Source organism: Pterocles gutturalis, unplaced genomic scaffold, assembly GCF_000699245.1.
Source record: "Pterocles gutturalis isolate BGI_N339 unplaced genomic scaffold, ASM69924v1 scaffold430, whole genome shotgun sequence".
In the NCBI taxonomy this organism is placed as follows: Eukaryota; Metazoa; Chordata; class Aves; order Pterocliformes; family Pteroclidae; genus Pterocles; species Pterocles gutturalis.
Genome location: NW_010145437.1, coordinates 6449 through 30544, shown reverse-complemented (window position 1 = coordinate 30544; position 24096 = coordinate 6449). Strand labels below are relative to the sequence as shown.

General features: G+C 35.9%; 1 protein-coding gene across 1 annotated transcript in view; it reads right to left on the bottom strand.

The window, feature by feature from the left end:
- Positions 1-24096, bottom strand: part of CENPE (centromere protein E, 312kDa) — a 33091-nt gene that overhangs the window by 8543 nt on the left and 452 nt on the right. The window contains 32 exon segments of the mRNA XM_010085364.1: position 1; positions 3-74; positions 967-1104; positions 1725-1942; positions 2127-2289; positions 3453-3674; positions 4556-4714; positions 4821-5102; positions 5991-6194; positions 7182-7340; positions 7544-7855; positions 8692-9006; positions 9765-9919; positions 10356-10533; positions 11093-11227; positions 11595-11717; positions 13724-13891; positions 13965-14021; positions 14318-14412; positions 15687-15831; positions 16203-16361; positions 17657-17776; positions 18411-18537; positions 18734-18821; positions 19574-19625; positions 20064-20135; positions 20212-20279; positions 20476-20557; positions 21460-21579; positions 22601-22719; positions 22798-22887; positions 23757-23865. The exon segment at position 1 is cut by the window's left edge and continues 128 nt beyond it. Coding sequence (XP_010083666.1) covers position 1; positions 3-74; positions 967-1104; positions 1725-1942; positions 2127-2289; positions 3453-3674; positions 4556-4714; positions 4821-5102; positions 5991-6194; positions 7182-7340; positions 7544-7855; positions 8692-9006; positions 9765-9919; positions 10356-10533; positions 11093-11227; positions 11595-11717; positions 13724-13891; positions 13965-14021; positions 14318-14412; positions 15687-15831; positions 16203-16361; positions 17657-17776; positions 18411-18537; positions 18734-18821; positions 19574-19625; positions 20064-20135; positions 20212-20279; positions 20476-20557; positions 21460-21579; positions 22601-22719; positions 22798-22887; positions 23757-23865 — 4507 coding nt within the window.

The window sequence follows — 24096 nt, the reverse complement described above, 5'->3', positions numbered from 1 at the left end:
TGACTAGTTCTTTCAGCCAATAACTGGTCTTTTTCACATGATACACTATTTAGCGTCTCAGTTAACTGTTGAATCTATAATAAATAGTGGAGGAAAAACAAGAATTACAAGTCTGTCCCGGTCTGTATATTCCCCTATGAAGTACTCAAATCAGTTGTATCAAATACAAAGGACACAATTTACAAGAACTCTAAAACTCATGCTAACAACAAGACACGTTTAAATACAGTTTTGGTGTTCTAACTACTCAAAAAAGAAATTAAAAGGAAGAGGAATAGCATTACACGCAGAGAACTCAACCCTAGTCAACTTTAGTCTTCAGTAAAGCAAAAATAAACAAAAAATGGCAGTCAACATATGTCCACATAATAAGAAAACAAATAGAAAATTGGCATAAAAGACAGGCAATAGAATTATATTTGTATCTGCTTTAATGAATAGAACAGTAACACATTTGCTAATCCGAAGAAATCCTTAATTATACTCTTTGATCTAGGAAAAGCTTGACAGGTGAAAAGCAAGGAAGTGAAAATTGCAAAAAGACTGAGTTGGCAAGAGCTCAGGTGCCAAGATTTTCTGAATAACAGATATAATTTGAAAGTGTGCAAAGTACCAAGGATTCCAAACCCACTTGGGCTCATACTGACTACGCAGTGCCTCTTAAAGTCTGAATAAGTACATGTACAATTACTATCATATTGAGCCTGCACACATTGGATGAATTGGTGTCCATTGTAATGGAGTGACCAACCCAGGGGTTATGAGGCTGGAGACAAGTTGAGGATGCTTCATCTAAACGAAACTAAAGAAACTAGTACAAAATCCTTTGGCCATGTGCTTGTTTAGCACCCAGAAAAGTTATGCATTGAGAATTAAATAGAAATTATCTTGAGCAAAAGTTTAGCACATCAGCGATAAAACATCAGAAGACAGAATTGCAGAACAGCCACTAAAACCAGAACTCACCTTGTTTGTTAGACTGTCCTCCAAAATTTCTGACCGCCTCTGCATCTTTAACAAATGTTTTTCCCTTTCTTCAGCTTTGATCTTCTCATTGCTGAGAAGTTCTTGTTGCCTCTTCAATTCCTTTTCAGTTTCAAGAATCTGAAGCAAAAATAGAGCAACAAATATAAAGTAGCATGTGAATCTACCTCTCACACACCAGGCCATTCAGTATTTCATAGGAGTCAAAATACTTAGCTCAAAAGACCCCTACTTGAGTACAAGAAATTTCAAGTTTTGTCTTTGAAAGTTTCTCCTTTGACTAAGCAAAGCCTGCCAACTAACATTGATAATATCTGAATATCTGAACAAGGACTGCTGCTCAGATATCACCCAACTTACTTGTCTTCACCGTTGTGAAGATATGCCTCATCCAGAAGAGAAATAAAAGTGCTAGAATTTGTCAGCTTTAGTTTCAAAACTTAGGAGCTCAACTATGAAACATACCATTTCAAATTACATTAAAAAACCTGTTAAATGTTTTGGTAATGAAACCCACATGTTTTCTGGTTCCTCATGTATTCCTAAATAAAGCAGCCTCAGATAACATTTTCGAAAGAATTTACATACATCTTTAAATACCATTCCAGAGGACAGAAGTTAAATATTCTTCAGTCTGGGTACATCACATTAATACATGCACAATATTTTTCAAGACAGCTTCAAGAATTAACTATCTTCCTCTACCAAGTGTTATTATGCTTTAATCAAAGATAAAGCACCTTATCAGTGCTCTCCTGTAGGTTAATCTCCAATTTGTTCCTCTCTTCTTGAAGACCTTCCAGCATTTCCTGGAGCTGATCTCTCTCCTGTGCTAACAAATCACACCGTTTCTCCAGCTGTTGAAGTTTACTGCTTTCACTCTCAGTCTTTTCTTTCAGTTCTCCCAGCAGCTGCTGCCTTTCAGTAGTTACCAAATTTAAGTCTTCATTCAACTTGACTACCTATTAAAAAATTATATTAAGAGAGTGTAAAATCACCACAGAGCTATTAGCAAAAACTCTTCTGTTGCTAAATTGTATTACAATGACATTTCTATTGGACCAATAAAACAGCACAAATTATCATGGGTAAATACCTGTTATTCTAGTGAGTCTGAATTATTTCCAAGAGTTTTACTGTACTTGCCTTTTCTTTCAGTTTGTTTATTTCTTCATTTAGTTTTTCTTCAGTATTTTGCCATTTCTCTTCTCCATTTGCAAGCATGCTCTTCTGGATATCAGCTTGCTCTTTCTGATGCTTTAGCTCTTCCTGTAGATTTTCCATTTCTGTCAGAACTTTTAGGGACTGTAGAACAAGGTATCACATGGATGTTCACTCAGTATGACTAAATTTTGCTTAACAGGAGTTAAGAAAAAGTCAAAGCATTTTAATTTATAGGAAAAAACTATCAGAATAATCAGTCTTTTACTTTAGAAAACAGCCTCAGCTGTCATTCCTCCATGCCTAGTTTAAGAACTCCAAAGGAAGATAGTCTTTAGAAATATAGTCTTTATCAGTTAAAAAAAAAGTAGGCAGAATTTAAAGAGGAAAATGGAAAATGTTGTTGGGGGAAAGGAGCATGAGGGGAACAGAATAGGCAGATGACTATTTAAAAAAACAAAACAAACATCCCAAATATTTTTGTGGCAACTGCTGCCAGTTACATGAAAAAATGTGTCCAATTGTTTAGTAGCAAGGTGTAAATCTAAAATTAAAGATTTGATGATCCTAGTTGGCTGATTTTAGTTTTTAAATTTGTTGGTCTATATATACTTAAAAGATCAGTGGTTTCTACCTGAGGTTTGATAAAATTCATATGAAAGATTTCACATCTTAAAATAATTTGCAGAGCTTCTCTTAGGAAAAGAAATTAACCTTCCTCTTAACTATAGGCATTATCAGCTTGATTTTTGTTAACCATGTATCAGAACAAATTTGTCTGAAATAGTGTGTCAACATAAGCATACTTTTCATGCAAATACTTGGAATTTTGAAGTCACTAATCTTCCAGGAAATAAGACATCAGGAAGGAAAAATAGGATAGCTAATCAGTTTCTTTTCTGGGTACAGCTTTCTCATCATCAATCCAGAATGAGCTGAAGTGGTAGGAGAATTAAGCCCTTAAGATATCAGTAAACTTCTATTACCTGTACTATTCAGTGCTAAATGCAACGGCATGAAAGATGTAAGAGGAACTTGCAGAGTGTTTGTCCAGCAGGTGGCAGACGACTGTGCCTAAACCCAGAGCAGCACAATGACCAAAAGGGCAGGAAGGGGATAGGGGGAAGGAAAAACAAAAAGATTCCAAAATCCAGACTGGATTAATAAATTAAATTTTTAGTTTACTGCTGCTGTGAACAAGTGAAGGAAGAGGAAGAGATATTGAATAGTAGAAGGTTTCATGACCAAAATAATTCAGAGTGCTATAACCTGCCTTTAAAAAATTATTTAAGTGATTTTATACATACTCTCTCCTTGCTTTCCTGACAATCAGCCTCTAACTGGTCTCTTTCTGCTTTACAAGTCTCTACCATTTGCCGTAGCTCATCTTTCTCCTGATTAAGTAAAGTGATTTTCTCAAGCTGCTGACAGACACGCTCATTCATTGTTCCTTCAATTTGTTCTTTTTCTGCCAGTAGCTTGGCATATTCAGAAGAGACATGAGTCAGGTTTTCAGTTACTTCAGTAAGCTGAAAGAACAAATAAGAACTGTATTAATATTTCTAATCATCTCTAGCACAGGTAGAAGTAATTTGATAATTTGGAAAAAACTAGTAATATTCTAATCTATTAAGTTTTGTTGTCCCAGTTTTCAGGTTCTGATTTAAGAAGAGTTATTGAATCAGATTTCACAAGTACTATCTATACATATGGGTTGTTATAATTGGATTATTTTACAGAAGACATGTAAATTAGTTTACTGATATAGTAAGAAATGAAAGATGCAAAAATTTAGCTTAAAAATTAAATTCAGTGCTATTGTCTCATTGGTAGACAAGTGAACATGTAAAAAGCCTATAAGCCATTATAATTCCATAGAAATTATCTGCTGTGGATACAGCAACAGAGTAGGCTCAATTCTAATGAACGTTAATTTATTCTAAAAGCCGCAATAGCTTCAGACATGAAAATAATAAGTAGATGAGAAATTTATAATACTGCAGCAAGTTAAATAATGAGCTAATCTGCCTTTTAGTTGCTTAAGTGTCTTCAGAGTTACGTAGCTAGAAGACATTACTAGAATTTTACAAGTTTGAGGACTTGGAAACTACATTGCAGTCAAAGAGCAGTATTGATGTCAAATAATATTCCGTCACTGAGCACTAGCCATGTTTAGTTAAGTAAATAAGGGTCGTAGCTTGCAGTTCAAATTGCATTTGATCATCTTTTCACTGCCTCTGTTTCTATGGAATTCTTTTGAGAAGCAGTACAGAGGAAAATAAGTGAAAAAACTTTTAATTAAGTTTTGTTATTACATTTACTGAACCCTTACAAACTGAAGTCAGCAGAGGACATGAGTTGCCAATCCTGCCATAGTTTTTTTAGTTTACTTGACAACACTGCGTCTGACCTTCTGCTGCAGTTCATCAGTTGTTTCCTTCAATGCCTCTTGCGCTTTCAAGAGTTGATTTTCTTTCTCTGAAATACTTCCTTGCAGCTCCACAATTGTCTCCTGGTGTTGTCTGAGAGCACTATGAGCACATCTCAACTCTTCCTGCATCTCTGAATTCTTTGGACACAGTTAAAGAACATTAGAGCCCAATCACCACTTTCAAAATGTATGACACAAGTTTACCAAAGCTATTATCCTAAAGAGATAGTACTATTTTTCTTACCATGCTAATTGTCTCCTGTATATTTTCTCTCAGCTGGTCTCTCTCATTTTGGAGGTTCTCCAGTCGCATTTTAAGACTATCATCTCTTTCTGTCTGAGTGCTCTGATCCTGACAGTCATGCATTTTCGGAATAAAATCTGTTCTCTCAGTTTTTTCAGATTCTCTTTGACATTCGTTAGCCTTCACTTCCTCTATTTCCTGCAATTTCCTTTGTGCCTGGCTCAGCTCTTCTCTCAGAAGAAATAATTCTTGCTCAATAGATTTTTCTTGAATTTGTGATACCTATTTTATACAGAGATAGAAGTCAACACATTTGGGAAAGCAGCTTTAAGAGAAACATATCTGATCCTCAACAGGTTGATTATGTAAAACAAATAGAAGCAACATTTTAGAGATTTGTATTTCTTTCAGAATAAGATTTGACTGAACGCAATACACAATTCAAGTTTCTTGAAATAAGACATGTAAAAGAAAAACTTGAAGTAAGGACTTCTGAAACAAGTTACCAGAAGTAGGACTTCATGGTTGCAGTTTAAGCCCGAGGGTGAGGAGGAATCACAACAAAAAACCCCACAAACCAAACTGCAGAGACCTTATCCATATTTCTAGTCTCAACAGTAGATAATAACATCAAGACAATTATTTTCTTGAAATTTGTCTACTCTCACCATAAATATTAATATGCACACACTTTAAATTTTTCCAAGTGTATATATACATACTTTGTATATATATACACACACATAACACACATGTGCAATCAACATGCCCAATTATGGAAAATGTTAGCTGCAACATGCCTTCACATACATTGTTAGGAAAAAAGTCAGTTCTACCTATGCTTTGAAAAAATGGAACAGCCCTTTCCAGATGAGCAATTTTTAGCTTCAGCTACATATAGCACCTCATCTCCGTGTAGATCAACTCAAAACATCACCATCCTGTATCAAATGAAAACTCTGTTTACAGAAAAAATAGTGTGTCATATCCTTCTACTAGTTATCCATATACAACAATCTGGTCACATATTTCAAGTAAACAATAACCCTGGTGTTTAATGGTCTGTAGTCAAGCAGCAGGACCCTCTTCTCCAGTTTGTTTTGCAAATTATTTTCACTCAAGTGAAAGTTTAAATAAGCATGCATTCCATTACAGCCTCAGCACAATTACCCTAGTTCTTTCCTCATCCTCTTTTATCAAATGTAAACTCTCCAGCTTATCCTGCAATGATTTGTTCTCTTGTGTAAGGAAAGAGATTTGTTCCCTTAGTGTCTGAAGTTGATCATTTTCTCTAGAGTTATTTTCTGATTTTTCTTCAGCAAGCTGGTCTCTCTCTGACGTGATAATTTTTATTTCTTCAGTCATTTGTGAAATCTATAAAAGAGAGAGACAGTATTGCAATCAATTCAAAACCAAAATTAAATCACAGAATCATAGAACAGTCTGGGTTGGAAGGGAGCTTTAAAGGTCATCTAGACCAACTTCCCCTGCAATGAGCAGGGATATCTTCAACTAGATCAGGTTGGTCAGAGAAAAGTTTTGATTCACTCTGCTACCGTATTTTTAACATCAAACCACTACAACCAAACTAGAAACACTCCAGAAGTGAGATTTTGGCTTTTGCACCAGTTCTGCCTTAAATGCTAACCTTTTAGCACTCTCTTCTGGAATACTAACCAGATTTTTATCTAGAAAAAGTCTAAGAGGAAGAAGCCAAGTAAGAAACATCTGTTAGATTATTTTTACACATCTGTTCCAAACCATGCAAATGCTGAATTGGCAACCATTGACTTACTGGGTCTGGCAGCTAATATACTTCAAGAAAAATCCAGTCTCACATACTATGGATTTTCCCTTCAGATAAACTGTGCCACTGAAGCAAGTGAGTAACATGCAGTATTCTCAGCACCTTTTTTTGTCAGTTGTTGAACAAACAGGCACAAAAACCAGAGGATCAGCCTTCTGCTGTATGTTGGGAGCTGAGCTGTCATTTACAACCATATCCTACAGTTCCCATTGGGACTCAGTGTTATAAACATTAGCCTCATTCCTACTCCTAAGCAATCCTTACCTCTTCTCTTGGCCGTCTAACACCACCACTCAAATTGACAACCATGGGGCACACTAGTTAAGCAAAGGTTTATCGAAGTGTACATTAGAGCTTGAAGCTCTACAGAAATAGATGAGCAGCTGGTAGACTTGGATCAGGCAGCACTACTTTCCTGCCTGCTTTCTACCAAAGGCCTAGAAATTTTCTACGGACAAGCAGAAGAGATTATAAGCAGACTAACTAGGCTTGTTTTCAGTGTCAGAAAACAAGCTAAAAGCATTTGTATTTTGAATCATTACATAACATTTTACCTGTATTTTGAGTTCATTAATAGTTTTCCCTAGTGTCTCTTCAACACTCAGAATCTGAGATTCTTTGTCAGAAATATTTTTCTCCAACTTCTTGACAGTGTCCTGGGATTGCTTAAGAGAACTCTGTGTATTTCTCAGTTCTTCATGTGCCAAGATGTTCTTTGGAATAAAGGAAGAAAATCCACAAAAGAAAACAAGTATTTTGCAACATTAGTAAGCACTCCTTGATTTGGAAAGAAAAAAAAAACCCCACAAAACCCCACTCCCTTAGTCCCCTATATATTTCAATACAGTTTATAAGCATTCTTAGCACTCTTCCCCTTAACATGTATGGTCCATTTCTGTAAAGGCAGAATTCCTACCATTGAAACCGTGTCCTTTATATCCTCTTTGAGTTGGTCTGTCTCAGCTTGGAGAAACTCCTCTTTTTGCTTCAGGTGATCTCTTTCCTGGGTTAAAGTTTTTATTTCTTCCCTACATTCAGTAAGCTGCTGAAGAACTGACTGGATCTCTGAATCCTTGGCCTCTAGTCTCAACTCCATAATCTTTTCTTGCTCTTTTAGTTGCTCCATTTCATTTAACTTCTGCTGAGTCTGAATAAAGTCTTCTCTTTCCTCAAGAAGTTGTTTGTGCTCTGCTGTCTTTTCTTCCAGTTCTTTCGTTTTGCTAGAGAGCTTTAGTTTGTAAAGGAAAAGGCCAGACACTCTCATTGTAACGCAGAATTGCAAATGTATATATGTCCTCACAGAATCTTATACTAGCTTAAAGAGTGAGAGATGCTAGCTTTCAACAAGAGAATACAAAGTTCATCATTTCACTTTAAGTCACTGCTTATACTCCTGCACACAATAAATAAGCATTTCTTTATGGAACATTCCTGTTGTTTTTCCTTAGCAGCAAAAGTCTTACTAAAATGTAAGACCACAAATGAAACTATAGCATAGCTTAGAAATGATCAGATTAGGAGATATAAAATCCATAACTGGAATATGACAGCCATATTGGTGCCAAAAGCCTTGTCAAAAACATGCATCTTTAGTTCCCTTCTCATCTATGGTTTTTTTTTTCCTTTCTAATTGCCAATTTATATAGTGATTCTTTTTGGTTTGAAAGATCCTCTGGGAACTGGAATCTGTTTAGAACAATGAGGAAACTTTGTTTCTATGACTTCACATAGAGTAGGTCATAGCAGCATATTTAAAAAAATATTTGCATAATAAGGGTGTAACTTAAGCATGGGAAAAGAAAAATTAAAGGGTCAAATACAGAAGGAGAACATGGAACCTGGAGCAACATATACATTTCCCTGCCTGTGAAGAAAGAGACTGTTGAGCTGCATAATCCTGCAACTTTATATACCTGGCATAGAATAATATCCACTCATGCTAGAGGCATTTCAATGATAATGTTAAGACTACTTCTCCAGAAAAGGTGTGGATTTTGGTTTTTTTTTATAGTATGAATGAATTCCTCATGTCTTGTATGTAAAAAGGAGCAAGCTGACACTCACCTCTGATCTCACTTCATCCAAAGTTGTTTTAGACTCTCGTGCTTCTTTTGATAGAACATCTATTTGGAGCTTCATTTGTTCATTGTTTTCTGACACAGCTAAATACTTTTGCTCTAATTCTTCATGGAGCTGTTTAAGCGCTGCACATTCCTGATCAGACTTCACATATTTAAGTTGTGCATCTGCTAGGCAGTCTTTTGATTTTCCAATTTCTTCAGTCATATGTTTAAGCATAACTTCATTTTCAGCTGCTTCAGAAAGCAGCTTTTCTCTTTCCAATTTTAATAAGCGCAACTCCTCGCCTTTTTCAAGAATCTGCCAACAGAAAAAGCAATAAACAGCATTTTCTAAATCAGTATTTTTACTAGCTGCATAATAAGTGATAGGTTCATATGTAGATATAGGAAATAAAGTACAGGCAAACACACAGCTCAGTGTATTAGGTTTTGCTTTGTTGGGAGGGAACTGTCCAGCAAACAAACCTTCAAAGAGATGCAAGACATAAAAGCCCCTTCCAAAACCTTGAAACCGCTCCAACTCCTTAGATGTTCTTTAAATATATCCTTTTTTCTATGTTTGAGCTAGGACTGGACTGACACTCCTAGCTATAACTCCTAAACTGAATATTTAGATATATCACTTTCTTCATGATACAGAGTTTATAAAGTTATAACAACTAATCAAGTTTTATTAGTGGAAGTAGACCACTGGAAGGGTTTGGAACTTTTTGCAAAGCATTCATGGGTTTGTGAAATTACTTGCCCTGGATAATTTTCACTGGACATACTTAGTAGAAGGATATTTAAGGATAAAGAACCTAGAAAGTGTTTACAAAAAAACCCTTTAAGACACATTTGTAGCCAACGTAATCTACTAAGCCCTGCCCGGAAACGGAAAATTTCCTTACAAGTTTTCCAGAATTTACAAGTTAAACCTCTCACTTCTCAAGCAGCATTTCTGCTGACTCAAGACAACTTTTGGCTTTAAAACTTCATATCCAACAGGCATCCATTAATATATTACCAGTCAAGTACAACATAAAAACAAGGAAAGTTAGATTTTTTTTTTTTTACCTCTTTCTGCTGTATCTCAACAGTATTTGGCAGAGACTGAAATTCTGATAGCTCATTTACTTGTTTTTGCAGAAGTGCATTCTCTTTCAATGCTTTTTCTAGTTCTCCTTTTAAGTCATCTCCCTTTTTTTCCAGCTCTGCAACAGAGAGCAGATCTAGAAAATTAAGAAGTTTAGATTAATAAGAGAGTGTGAGAAGAAAAAACGTGTTTTAAATTAAGCAGAAGATTTATAATGCATTCTGGATGTCATATCAGGATAATTCTAGAAAAGTATATTTTACAAAAGCTAAGAATTAAAAGACAAAACTACTAGCCTGAATTTGGTCATCACTTGTTAGGTTGACAGCCTTCATTAAGTTGACTCTTTGCGCAAAAAAATCCCACAACATTCTCTAACTTGTAGTTTTCCAAATAGAAAATGAAGTGCTAAAGCGGTTACTGTGTGCCAGCAGCACCAGCTACTCTAATATTTTAAACTGAGAGAAGCTCCAAGTATTTGAGAGAAGAACCAATGTCTTCCATATCCCCACACCATTATGGGGAAAAGGGAAGAGAGGGGGAGGGAAAAAGAGCACCACCTGGAACAGTACCTTTGGGAACTTTACCCTCCATCAGTAAAGTTAGCCTTGTGTTTTCTTGAAATACAGACTGCAACTCTTTCTGCAAGTCAGCTTGCATTTTTTTGTAGCTGGCTTTTCCTGCTTCTATTTGGTTTTGATAGAGTTGAACATCCTTTTGCATTTGCTTGTAATCATTTAGGAGTTCATTCTTCAGGAAAACAAAACAACATGCAATTGACACACAAAATAAAAGTCTACTTAACATGTAAACACTGCATTTGTCACATTTCCTGTTGTCACTCTGAACAACTTTGGCTGTGATAAATATAGCAGAAAAAGCCACAATTTAACAATTACATTGCTGTCAGAGTCCTAAAACAAGACATATCTTATCTTACCATAACTGGTTCTACTATTTTGTCTGTATTCCTTCAAAGCTCAAAGTAAGCTCCAACCCACTTCATAGTTCACATCTCTTATTCCTCTTGTAAAATTAGGTTTGAAGTTATAGTAACTCCCCTAAAGACTTAATTTGCTCTCTCTCTACTGATGAACCTAAAACTAACCACCCACTCCTAGAAGAAGCCTCTATTTCTCCCAAAGACCCTTTTTTTCATTAATTCCATAATAAAAACATTACTTGGCGCATGAGTCATTTGCTTTCTCCAAATACCCTACTACATCTTGTCTTTCTCCATTGCCTTCTTCACTAGTTGGGAGCAGTTAGACCCTTAACAGCATTGTGTACAGCTATAACAAGTACTTGCCATCTTCTCCTTCAGCTCCAAATTTTCAGTTCTGAGAAAAGCAGATTCTTTTTTGGCATCCAAGGCTATGGTTTCGCTATCTAAGAGAGATTTATTCAGCTGCTGAATTTCCTCGACTAGTTTATCAGAATCTCCCTGAAAAAGAAAGATAAATACCACAAAGAAATGAAATAAAAATACATATAGCCATAACAAAGCAAATGTTTTCATTGTAATGTGGTTAAAATGTAAATACAGGCTCAGAAAACTTGGTAAATTTACTCTAAAAGGAACAGTAGCAGGCTTGTTTGAGAGATGGGATAAAGAGCAGCATTTCCCATAGCTTTACTTCAGAGTACCACTGTATGATAACATAGTAATTTAGCATTTTAAGCTTTGTTAAAAAAATTTCCTAACATCTGCAGGGAAGCATATTTCAATTATACCAAGGTCATCCTTAAATTTAACCCACCTCCAATAAAACCAAAACTCTCTCTCAACCCAGCAGAAAACTCAAATTTACCACTGAAAATGATGCGTCCTTTTTTTCCACTCCTGCTTTCTGTAATTCTTCCACACGATGCTCTAACACCTTTATTTTGTTCTCTTTCTCTTTCAGCTGTTCCAATTTGGAGTTTATTTCTGCCTAAAAGTTGGAGAAAAAAGGGAGTAGGAAGATTCTAGTGCCCAGTTTGGTTTTCAAGCAAGAATTAAACAAAAACTTCGTGCACAGTAAGCATTCACAGCATTTAGACATATCCTCCTTACAGCTGGAAAGACTAAGCAGAGCCCAACAATATCGATGTTGTTCTCAGCAGATACAGTATTCCAAGATAAACAAACCAAGCACATTTCATACCAGTCTTATTGCATGTACATTCACGGACAGGCTCACCTCAAGTTCCTCATTGTACACTTCAGCATTTGAAACTAGATTCTTTAAGTTGGTAATTTCATGCATTAGTTGTATCTGTGGAGCAAATTGAAGCAAAATTGCAGAGGATGTTAGAAAGCACCTACACCAGTAGTTTTAGTTGCCAACACCATTAAAATAAGCAAGGTCTATCTTGTGTTTTCTGTTCTATTAGTTGGCAAACAGCACATACGCACACATCTAAGCAGCTACAAAGCAAGTTGCTACATATTCTTTCAAATGGATGAGATGCAAAGCTGTGTTTTAACTTCCCAGTAATTAGAAAGTATTCAAGTACAATTTAATCTGCAACAGCTCGAAAGGCAAGAGTGTTGTGATCAAAGCAATTAATGCAGAAATTGTAGATATGACATTTCAAATTCTAGTCATGCTAAGCAGCTTTTTATGACATAGTGCAGATACTTATGATTTCATCTATTCACTAACAAGAATGAGAAGGTGCCAAGAAGGTGAAGCAAGCCATGAACACATTCAGTGGCACCCTCTGAAAGAAGGCACAAGTAGAAGACTAGATGGGAAAGCACTTCAAGAGTTGAACACTTTTCTTCTAGTTTTCATTAGAAAAGCTTTACAATAAGCACTCATCTATAAGTACTTCTGCATAGTCACACATGTAGGTAAAGGAGAAAATCCAATCTGTAATTTAAGACCAGCGAAAAGCTTTAAAACAATCCCTCTCCTGTAATTAATCTGCTACACAGGTATCAACAAATGCTTATATTATTTTATAGGCTGTTTTTAAAATATTTTCGGACACACATCTAAAAAGCAATTCTTTAACAGAAGCTGCTTTAGAGCATTACCTCTGTTACTAGATACACAGAAGCTTTGCAGGGAAAACTGAGGATTTGTTAAATGTTGGCTGATAAGGAAGATAGCACCATTAGTCTAGCACAAAAAGGGCCTTCTAAAATGAATCTTAAACACAAGCTAAATCATAATCTATTATAAATCTATTTTGTTTAAGATCCATAAATCTTTGTAGGGAACAATACAAGTGAGAGGTGATCTTGTTAAACTGTAACCCCAAAAAACAAAGCAAAAGGATGTAATTTCAGCTTCAACCTTAGTTTCATGGTCAGAGTATATTAAACAGACTACTGTGTACTAGTAATCTACAGAAAGAAATTAAACAATACAGCCATGTCTCAATACCTTTTCTGACTTCCTGGTACAAGAGACAACACTTCAATTTTCCAGACATTACTAGTCACACTATTACTTTTAAATATTTTATTACTGAGTTAAGTAATATGTTAAAGGTTAGTGCTCACATAGTTTAATGCATTACCAAAAGCCGGAGCTACCTTGGATTGTAAACCAAGCTGTTTTGCACAAGAAATACATGAAATACCGTTTAGTAACCATACTTTAAAACAGTTCTAAAATGTATTTACACAGCAAGAAAACTGTCTCTTGCAGAAATCTCAAGTGAAATTCAGATGATGCATATATAAAAATGTATGGATACATGTATGCACAGAAATGTATGTTTAACCAGACTTCAGTATGCAACTCCACAAAGCTTTAAGACTGAGTTTTACACTCTGCATAAATACAGTTGAAATTCTAGGTTCATTCATTCTGTTGATGAGTGTAGCTTGTAATACCATCTGTTCGTGAATCAACATCCAAGTAATATTTACACTATGAATAAACTTTAGAAAACATTTGAGCAGAGAGAATTCTTATCTCTGTATTAATTTCATGCAGCTTACCTCATGATCTTTTTGTGTTTGTTTTTCCAGTGCTTCAAATTCATCCATTTCTATTTTTTCCTTCAATTTCTCCTTCATTTCATTTATTTCTAATTTCAACTGCTCATTTTCCAATACTAGATTATTAAAGTTAGCTTGCAGGACGTTGACCTCATTTACAGCCATATCCTAAAGAAGCACAAGAAACTTTAGAAGTTGTTGTTAGAATATCAGTCTTATTTCTAGAAAATACCAGACTTACCTTTTCCATTGCTAGTGCTTCACAGAGTTGCACAGATTCTTCAAAGTCTCTCTGAGTCTAGAAAAAGAATTGTTCTCATTTAACTAATCTATGAGACGGAGAGAGTTTAGTATTTTGTTCCTTGTGACTTGTGTTTTCATGGCTAGTCCTGTTCAAACACCAAAGCTTACTGGATCATTCACCACAAACCCATTAGAATTATAGACCCACCCCACAACTTGGCAGAGGTGACCAAGAGACAGACTTGCTAACCAGTTATATTTCTACAGACATATAGAAGAATATTGGTGTTATACATAAGATAAGGCTGATCATGTAATATATATGCGCTGTATTAAACAACATGGTGTTACCCAGTTCATGTTAGGTCCAGCAATCCATTCTACATCCGAAACTTGATCAGGAGCTATCAGACTTAGGTTGTCATGTTCAGAATTCTCAAATATAGCTGAAAAAAGAGACGTATTAAGAAATACAGAGTAGCAGTAGACTTTAAAATGGACATCAAGAGTTTTCTTATCAAAGAACTTAATCACATGGGAAACAATCATTCATTGGCAAAGATGGAGCACAGAGTAGGACTTCAGTCTCATGATTTTCTCTTATGAAAGGGAACAATACTGAAGACCAGTCCCCACATTTACGCTGACCACCTTGTCACAAGTTAATGAATAATAACCCAAATCCAGAATATATACTTAATTACAGACTAGGAAAATCACTTAAGCAAGAAGGAAAGCACAACTCAACAGTATTCTGGAAGATTTAAAGAAAAAAAAAAAGCAGCACCACCCCACATACAGAAAAAAAAACCCTGACTATCCACACACAAGCAAAAAGCTTAACAGAAGGATAGGTGATAAGGCTGCAAGATGCAATTCAGCAACAATACTGTCCAATTATTCTCATCTTCAGATCAACTTTCTTTGTCCCTTGTTCCTTTAATACATCTTTAATTTCTCTGCATCTCAATCGGATCTTTGAATAATGACTTCTCCATCCTCATTGAGGATTTTGGAATTTCACCCTGCCCCTCCTCCTTTCCACACCCTTTTCCTTTTTAGGGGGAGAACTCTGGATGGATAATTTGTCTTAAAAGAATAACTTTGGTTACTTTTACAAAAAACTGTGGGGTTGGGTAGGCTGCATGGCAGAACTATTTGTAGACCCTGCATTTTACCTCACAGCTCTTACCTTTGGTTTCAACAAATTAAAAACTCAATATCCAGAAGAGGGGAAAAAAGTAATTTCCTTTTAAAGCATGTACAGGGACATTTGGAGGTTTTTTTTGTTCCGCTTTTATTTTTAATTTGTGCTATCAGAGTCAACTTATTCCCTTTGGGAGACTAAGTAATGCTTGCAAAGTTATCCAACAGGAATTTGCTACACATTATTTCACGTGGGATAATAAGACTCATGGACTCACTTTTTAAATGAAATTAACCTTATTTCCGGCACAAGAACTACCAGTATTATTGTGCTAAAACCACTTCCCTTCCAGGCAGGATTCTTTGCTGGCAGACAAATGCAGTTTCGATATGGGCTATGGGTAACTTTCAAAACAAGGTTCATGGAACGTAGTTGGCACTATGCTGCTCAAGTGTAGCTTTTGTATTGTTAGCAAATTAATTTGCTTTTTAATCTAGATTTATTAAAAAGGATTATTTCTCATTTCAAAGCTGCTTTGCAGAGTTTCCATATTTTTTCCCTGAAGATACTTACAATCCTCCACGTCTGGTAGTGTTGACAGAGACAATTTCATTTTTTTTGTTTCAGTTGCACCTGGTTTCTCAAAGTCTTCAAAACAGCTCACATTTGCCTGGTTTATTTTACCAGGAGCCCAAGTAACTCTTCTTCTTCTCTTGGCCTTTAAAAAAGGTATTTACAGAAAAAGTGATACAACCAAAGCACTAAGTAGCAAGTAGAAGTTGCATTAGGCTAGTTCTATAACAGCACCAGCAGCTACCCAGACAGCATTTTGCAATTTCTTCAAAATTAAACTTAGCATAACAGTTTGAAAGCAAAAGTGTCTGCAATCTATTCACTGCAAGGCAACACTGCACTGAATTGATACTCACTCAGAAATTATTTTAAAAGTTACCCCTTTAAAAATAATAAAAACTTGTGAAAATTGCCTAACAAACTTATTCTTCATTGGCAAAATAACCCCATGTACTTAATATTACCTTTTGCAAAGTATTTCAGAGTTAACAAATAAGATCTAGAACAGGTGCTTACCTTAGCATTCTTTTTGGAGGAAAAGGAAGCAGAAGTCACCAGCATCTCAGTTAAGTTTCGTATCCTGTCTTCCTGTACTTTTTGAAGAGAATTTTTTTCTTCCAACAGCTGGGCCAATTGATCTTTTTCCATTGCATGAAGTTGAGTCTTTGAAGACACCTTCCATAAAAAGATATTAATCAAAATGACATTAAGAGCACAAACTACTCCTACAGAAGATACAGAGTTACTAACAACTACACACACATTCTATTAAGTCTGGAAGAGCTGTCTTTAATCTTTAACAATGAAACTGCCAATTTAGTCTACAATTTACCTGTAGACTTCATAGTTAAAGGTGTCAAAACTCCCTAAAACAATAGAGCCTCATTTTTCTAGGGACAAAAAAAAAAAAAAAAATCATTCTTTCAAGCGTAACAGTTTAAGATGACCTTCCCACGGTGCCAGAAACCTGAAGCTCCTTGAGAGCTATGATTCAATTGTAAAATAACAGCAAGCTACTCTAATGCATGTGGTCACTTAAAATTTGAAGTACCGAAAATTTACTCTGTTACGAAGCAACTGCAGTACGGTAGCTAGTTTTTTGACAGCTTTATCATAAGCTTACGATACTTTAGAGTCATCGGAAGTTCACATGGGATTTTCCAACAAACTCTTCTGTACTTAAGTACTTTCCTCACTACCTACTGTCTCAGAAGACAGCAAACACACTCCTAGGTGCAAGTTATTTCTCTTTAAAAATAAGAGGTCAGTTATTTTTCCTTAAACTTCTCCTAAGACTTTAATTACAAAAAAGGCAAGCATCTTTTTTGATTATTTAATTCACCAAAACAGTATGTTCAGAATGGTGATTTTCCTGCACTTTATCTTTTACAATGTATGCTTTAACAAGACTTGCAAGATTGTTTCTCAGAAAATCTGTGGAGTTGAGGAGCATCAACACATTAGAGACTACACTTTTTTGGTGGGAAGTTACTATTGTTCATTTTCTAAATGTATCTTCTGCCTACACATGTTTTGCCACTGATCTTATGCAGTTGCAACTTTGTGCAACTCAAACTGAATATAAACATGGGTAGGGAGGGAAAATATGAATTAAGTTGGAATCTTTAATTGCTATAAGAAGTTATTGAAGGTCAAGTTAATTATTCCTTTTGATCTGTGGCAATATTAAAGTGTGCTATAAGGCATGACAAATTATTTCTTAAATACATTAGCCTACAGAAAGAAAGCAATTCAGTCAGTTAATCTCATTCAGTGTTAAGTAAGCTTTTACAGATATGTTGATAATTATCATTTGTTCTCATCTTTTTAATTTCTATTCTCTCAGTAGAAGTTACAGGTATCACTTTAAAGTTTACCTACCCCTCCAGATTTAACTGGTTTTGGTTTAAAACAGAATGTTTCCAGATAGCTGTGAGTACTAAGGACAGATTAATAAATTCATTACATACTTCCTCCAGCTGCTTTTTCAAATCCAGAATTTCTTTGCGATATCTCTTCAGGAGTGCATCATCATCCAGTACTTCATTGACTTTTGGAGTATTCTTCATTCTTTTGGCTGTATGGGCAAACTGGAAGAATATTCTCTCATGGGTAATAGTTAGAGAATATCAGACTTATTCTGTCTCATATTTCCCAACAGAATTAAAAAGACAGTTTATCTAATAAAGAGCAACATATAATATATACATTTGCTTATTTTTCACATGTTCTAAGCTTTGCAAAGGTAAGTTTTCCTTGCTTGATATTAATACCTAAAGAATGAAGCCTAACACTTAGGCAAAATTATACCATTTTTAGTTTAATAAAAAGCTCAAGAGACCACCAAAAAGGAACACAATCCTACCTAAAGAATGCAGATCAATTACCCTGCTTTCTTGTAGAACCTAACATCTTGTGGTAGCAAAGACTTGTAGTTCTAACTATGGAAAAGGCAAATGAGAAAAGAGGTCATCTACTGCCTGCAAGGTGAGAGAAGCAGCTTTGTTCCAACTACCCCAAAAGCTCTAATTAGACAACCTAGTACAAGATGACAATTGGGAAAAGGTACTGTGTACAAAACAAATATTTCAAGTTCCAAGTCCTCAGAGGACCTTCAGAAGATTCAAGTGACTACAGACCCAGATTACATTTTCCACCCCTCCAGCATGTCTACAACGAAGCCTTGAGTCAGAATAATGCTTAAAAACAGGTGAGAAGTTTTACCTGAAGAGTACTGAGTGTCTCATCAAAAGAAACAGGAGTAATTGTACAAATAATAACCGTCTTAGCATTTCCTCCAAGGGAGTTCTGCAGAATTCGAGTCAGTTTGCTGTCCCTGTAATTTATGAAACTGATGAAAGAGGGAAGAAAAAAAATATGAAAGAATTAATTTTTTTTGCATAGAAAAAACACAGCAAATAGCTTTTCTAGAGGTAATAGGTTATTTGAAATTGTTACATACATAAAATACGACTACAGAAAAAAGATATTAATTTCTTAGTTTACTAGTGGCTTCTCTTGAAACAGGTATAGACACACATACTTACCCAGAAGGGTCATCACAAAGTTTTTTGATAACTTGACCCAAAATGAACAAGCTCCGGTTTATATTGCAGCCTTCTTTCAGTCGGACACCTAGGCATCACGCAGAAGGAGTTTTTTTTTAATTTAAAACAACATTAAGATATATTTTCAACCTGTTAAGCTTTTGTGTTATGTTATGCTCAGTGGGATTATCCAAGAGTTAAAATGCACTATGACCCATCAACAGCCAGTATCAAATCCTTTATAATAGCTGAAATGCATCAAAATAAGATAGCAATCTATCACAAACATTAATAATCTCTACACAGCTAGTAGCTGGTCTGTAAGAACTTTAATTTTGTTTCCTACTTAAATTTTGCAAATGCCTGTATTTACATAAGTATACCTTGTAAGAGAGAATACTAATTTGTGTTTGATTACTTTTTTTAATAATAAAAGCATTTTTGTGCAGCTTCATGCTGTCATCATTAACAATCAAGCTTCCTCTTCACTAAAGTGAGCCATGTATTCACTTTTCACCTTTACATACGAGTCCCTACAAGCTTCTCAATTTCTTTACTACAGGTGAATTGTTATTGATTCATCTCCATTCAATTGGTTCAGTGCATGTCTGTTGCTGGACCTGCTATTCTAGAAAAGCTATATTACAAGCAAAGTGTTTGCACTTTATAGCATTTTCAGTATGTTCCTGAGTAGATCCCGCCCTACCAAGGGGAAAAGATTATTTATAAACAATAAGTAACATAATAGCACATAGATCAAATAATTTCCTTTCTATCAGAGTCTCTCATAAGGGTTAATTAACAGAAGTAGTCATCAGGAGAGCCTCATTTAGCACTCACCTTCAGATCCTGTTTGACTAGCTCTTTCACTGCCTGCCAGATCTACCAAGTTCTGCAAATTCATTAAATATTTCACAGGTTAGTTCTCTTAATTCTAAGCCTCAGCTAACAATTTCATAAATTCAAGATACACTTAGAAAAAAGCAAGAGGTCTGTCATTACTGGAAGCAATCCATAGCTACTACACATGTACCAACAAATACTTTAAAAGTATATAAGGACATGGAATAAATTTGTATGAACTCTCTTAATACCATCCTGAAAAGTATTTCAGACTTGCAGTGCAAGATATTCTCTAGATGACACCCCAGGAGTCTCCCTCTATACAGAGGATCAGAAACATGACTTCAGCTTCAGACATGTCTGATGGAAGTTAATGACATTATGTCATGCTTTGTTATTACAAAGTAACATTCTTCTCTCAAACAAGTGGTAACAGTAAATTCTCTACTTAAATGCCTATTTAATAACTTTTTGGAGTACAGCTTACCAAGTGGGATACCATCACTGCTCCATCACAGTTTGCATTTGCAAGGTCACTTCGTTCTCTGCTTTCAATAATCTAGAAGAAGGTGCAATAAAGTTTTTGCCACTTTGAAAATAATAAAAACCCTCCTAAATAGTGAAACAGTTTTTACCATTCTAAAGATAGTGTGAGAACGGCTGCTGTGTTCATTCATTTTTGTTTCTCCATAATGGCGATTTTCTGTCAAAAAGCAATTAGAATACTTCTGCTTACATTCTGATAAATTGGAGATAACAGACAAAAAGTACAATTTTAAAACTATTTGAAAAGCATTGATTTCAGAATGTAATCTCAAAGAGATACTCCACAATTCTAGATATATCTGATTCATCAATGCTTTTCTAAGATATCAGCTGACACTGGCTAAACAACTTACTTTCTCCTCTTCTGATCCATTCCATAACTTGTTCTGGGGAAACCACTACTTCTTCAATCAGATCTTCTACATAGGTGTTCCTCTTAAGAGCAAAAACAGCAATGAATTTTACTGAACTCTAAAACTCACTTCAATACATTAAGTTAACATTATCAGCAATTATTATGGTATTTATTCCAGTTTGCTGCCTTCTTGAAAGGAAGCAACATCAGCCGAATGTCTTCTTACTCTGAACACTAAGAATGGGGAAAGTTTAAACCTTTATCAGAACTGTAGCTTAAAGGCACAGGAATCAGAGATCTACAAAGTTTCCTAAAAATAAAACTGGTGAGGAAAATATCCTTCTGGACATTTTCTGAGGGAGTCTGGGAGTATTTCTCAGTAAATGTTGAAAGGCCATAATCATACAATTGCTAAATATCCCTTCTTCTCAAGATTCAAAAGCATTGATTATTTAGGGCATTGCAAGGGGAAAAAACCCAAACCACCATTTTTTATTAGTTGCTACAAAACTTAATATAAAGAAACTGAAGATGGTATTAATACAGATTTATTTTTCCCTACTGATCATCTTATTGAATAGTACTAGCCTAATGGTTATTCTGTGAATACAGCAGAAGAACATCTACTTTGTAGACAATTAAAGGTAACTGTATATCAAGACTTGTAACACATGGAGCTGGAGGCTTATTATCGTGTTTGTATTAGTTTTATTAGCTAGACAACTCCCAAGTATTCATGGTCAAAGTTAAATAAAATATATTATCCTGGAAAAGTTAAGGGATTAAGTCTACATTTATAAAGACAAAACAGAACAAGCCCAACTTCACTGTTGTTATTCTACTACATCAAGTGTCCTTGTGCTAATTTGGAAGATAACAATTACACAACTTGGCAGAGAAAACTTTTCAACTAAATGCCTCTGAAAGCTGGTTGTTTTTTTTAACCTACTTCCTTTGCTGACACTACATAACATCCACTTACATTGACATCCTCACGAATTCCAAGAGGCTTCTTTTTCCTAATATCACAAAGCAAATCTGTGATGGTTTCATTGTAGATTTCCATGTAAGAAACCCTTAGCAAGAATTCTCTGTCTGGAATCTAATGTTCAAAGAAAAAAAAAAAGACAAAAGAAAAAATAACAGACTAATCAACAAACACCCTTTAATGGAAGCATTCTGAACTCAAAGGTGTATGTTTGGATATCCTTCCACAGGTTTCTTCCCTCTCATTCTCTTTACACATTAGCATCTACCAAAACAGAAGCATTTTTCTTCTATCCCACCTCTTTCCAGCTGGATTACTGGTACATCACTTTTAGTAGGTTATAAAATTAAGACAACTGCCCTACAGAACAGAGACAACAGTCATCCAACTTAAGTGCCCTTTCCATATCTAATTTCCTCCTGCTTAGGCTCTTTCCTCTCTGTGTACCTAGTTTTCTGCTGCTGCTGCTTCTTCTTCCCCTGCGTCCCTGGTAGAGTACTGGCATGAGGAAAGGCTGCACAATGGACTGAAGGACGGCAGCACTGTGGACAGCTGTATTTGCTTTAGACCCCCTCCTCAGAGGAGCACTGCCCATTTCACATGACTGATAATGATTACCTGAAATCCTCAAGGCAGAAGCCAGTGCTCTGCAGATGATAGTTTGGAAATCACTGTTTTAACCTATACCTTCTCCTTACTTCCTATTAGCATTCAGCAATTAGCTTATGGTTCTTTTGAAAGCCTGAAGTAAGTAAATTTAGTGTCATATTCTTCCCACTAAGAAAGTCTTTAATACTGTTAAGTTTCAAATAGCAAAATAAAGAACACATTGTTTCACATCACCTTATGAACTACATTCATGAGTGAGCATCTATTTATACTCTTAAACAAGGTTTAATATTTTTGCAAGTTTAACAGCTCTCCTCAGTTTTGTTCTGATTTGATTCCAACTAAAATTCCTGTTGTCGTTTTCTTGAACCACTCATCTTTGAAAGGCTAGCAAAGCAACTGCAACATATGATGCAGTATAAATGCATTTCCTTCACAAGCTTCTTGATATTAAAATTGATTCTTCTCTAACGATCACAAACATTACTAGTCTTTTCAGTCACTTCAATTTAGTGAAATTGCTCACCTCAAAAATAATTTTGAAAACATTTTGAATTGCCTTCGGGATAATGCCCACAGAATCTTCATTTCCCATCATTGTGTACGTCTTCCCTGAAGCAGTCTGTCCATAGGCAAAAATTGTGCCTAGAAAGATGGTGTAATTTTACTAATTACTTACGGAATACATTGCAAGCAGGATTTAAACACAGTTTTAAAACTTACCATTATAACCTTGCACAGCTGATTGTATAATTGGAACAGCTACTCCTTCATACAACTGCTGAGTGTTGTCACTTGAGTGAAAGACGCGATCTTAAAAAAAAATAATTAAAATAAAGCATGTAAATCCACTGTATTGCAAGTTAAAAACAAGCTGCCATCTCACTCACTGTTGCTGACTTCAAATCCAATAAATAGGCATTAGGTTATTTGTAGGATAATACAAACATAAAACGTAATTGTGACACTAAGGCAGCCTTCCTTCTTTTTTTAAAAAAGAAAAAGAAATATTAAACCCAGAACCAAGAAAGAAACAATGAACAGACCAGCCAAAAAACCCATAAGAATGATGGACACAGTTAAATAGTCATTCCACCTAACCCTAGAAACAGTTACGGCTATTTTATCTATGAGGATCGTAAGCCTGACAGGACAGTCTATTGTTAAACTCCTAGCTTAGAGCATGCTTTTGTTGAATCTATAATTTGGAAAAAATCTTTGTAGTGGCTACATTCACGTTAACAAGTGGATCAGTAGGAAGAGACTCAAAGCTAGGCAGTTAGTTATGACGAACTAACATCCACACTAAGCACTTTTCAGTTTTGGGTTTGGGCTCCCTCGCCCCCTTCTTAAATGCTCTGGGCTAGCCATAGTCTAGTCCTTTTGTAACTGGAATTCATATGAAAAGAACCCAGCTCGTGTGTTCCAAACCCCCTCCACAGCATGAGCCAGAACAGAGAACTTAACATCCATCAGGAAGCCGACTTCGAGAACACACTCCTGGCACCGACCAAAACAGAAACCCTGTGTGTGCCAATAGCACTCCTTCAAAATTATGAAGTTAGATAAAAAGTTGAGGAAAAAAGCCATGATCATTGATGTCGGCATACATTCCAGCAGGACAGCAGCAAGGACCCCTGTAACCCGTGTTACAGCCACAGGAACCACTCTCACATTCTTACCGTAACTGAACACTTTTGTCCCATTCACTTCGGAAATAGTATTATTTTCACTTTTCCAGTAGAGCGACACTTTATCTCCCAGATCATTTTCTCTACAAGAAGAGATACTCTGTTAGGTTTACCAGGCCAGGCCCCTTTGTCCCGGCTCTCTCCCTCCTCCCCACGGCCGGACGCCACACTTCCACCCTCACCCCTCCCGCTGTGGTTCCCTGGGTGGTGCTGTGCCCCTCTCACCTCGGGGCCCAGCTGAGGGTGAGGAGGGGCCCAGCAGCACCCAGGGAAACCCAGCACTACACAGCCTCCCCTCAGGCCGCGGGGAGCCTCACCTGGCGATAAGCGG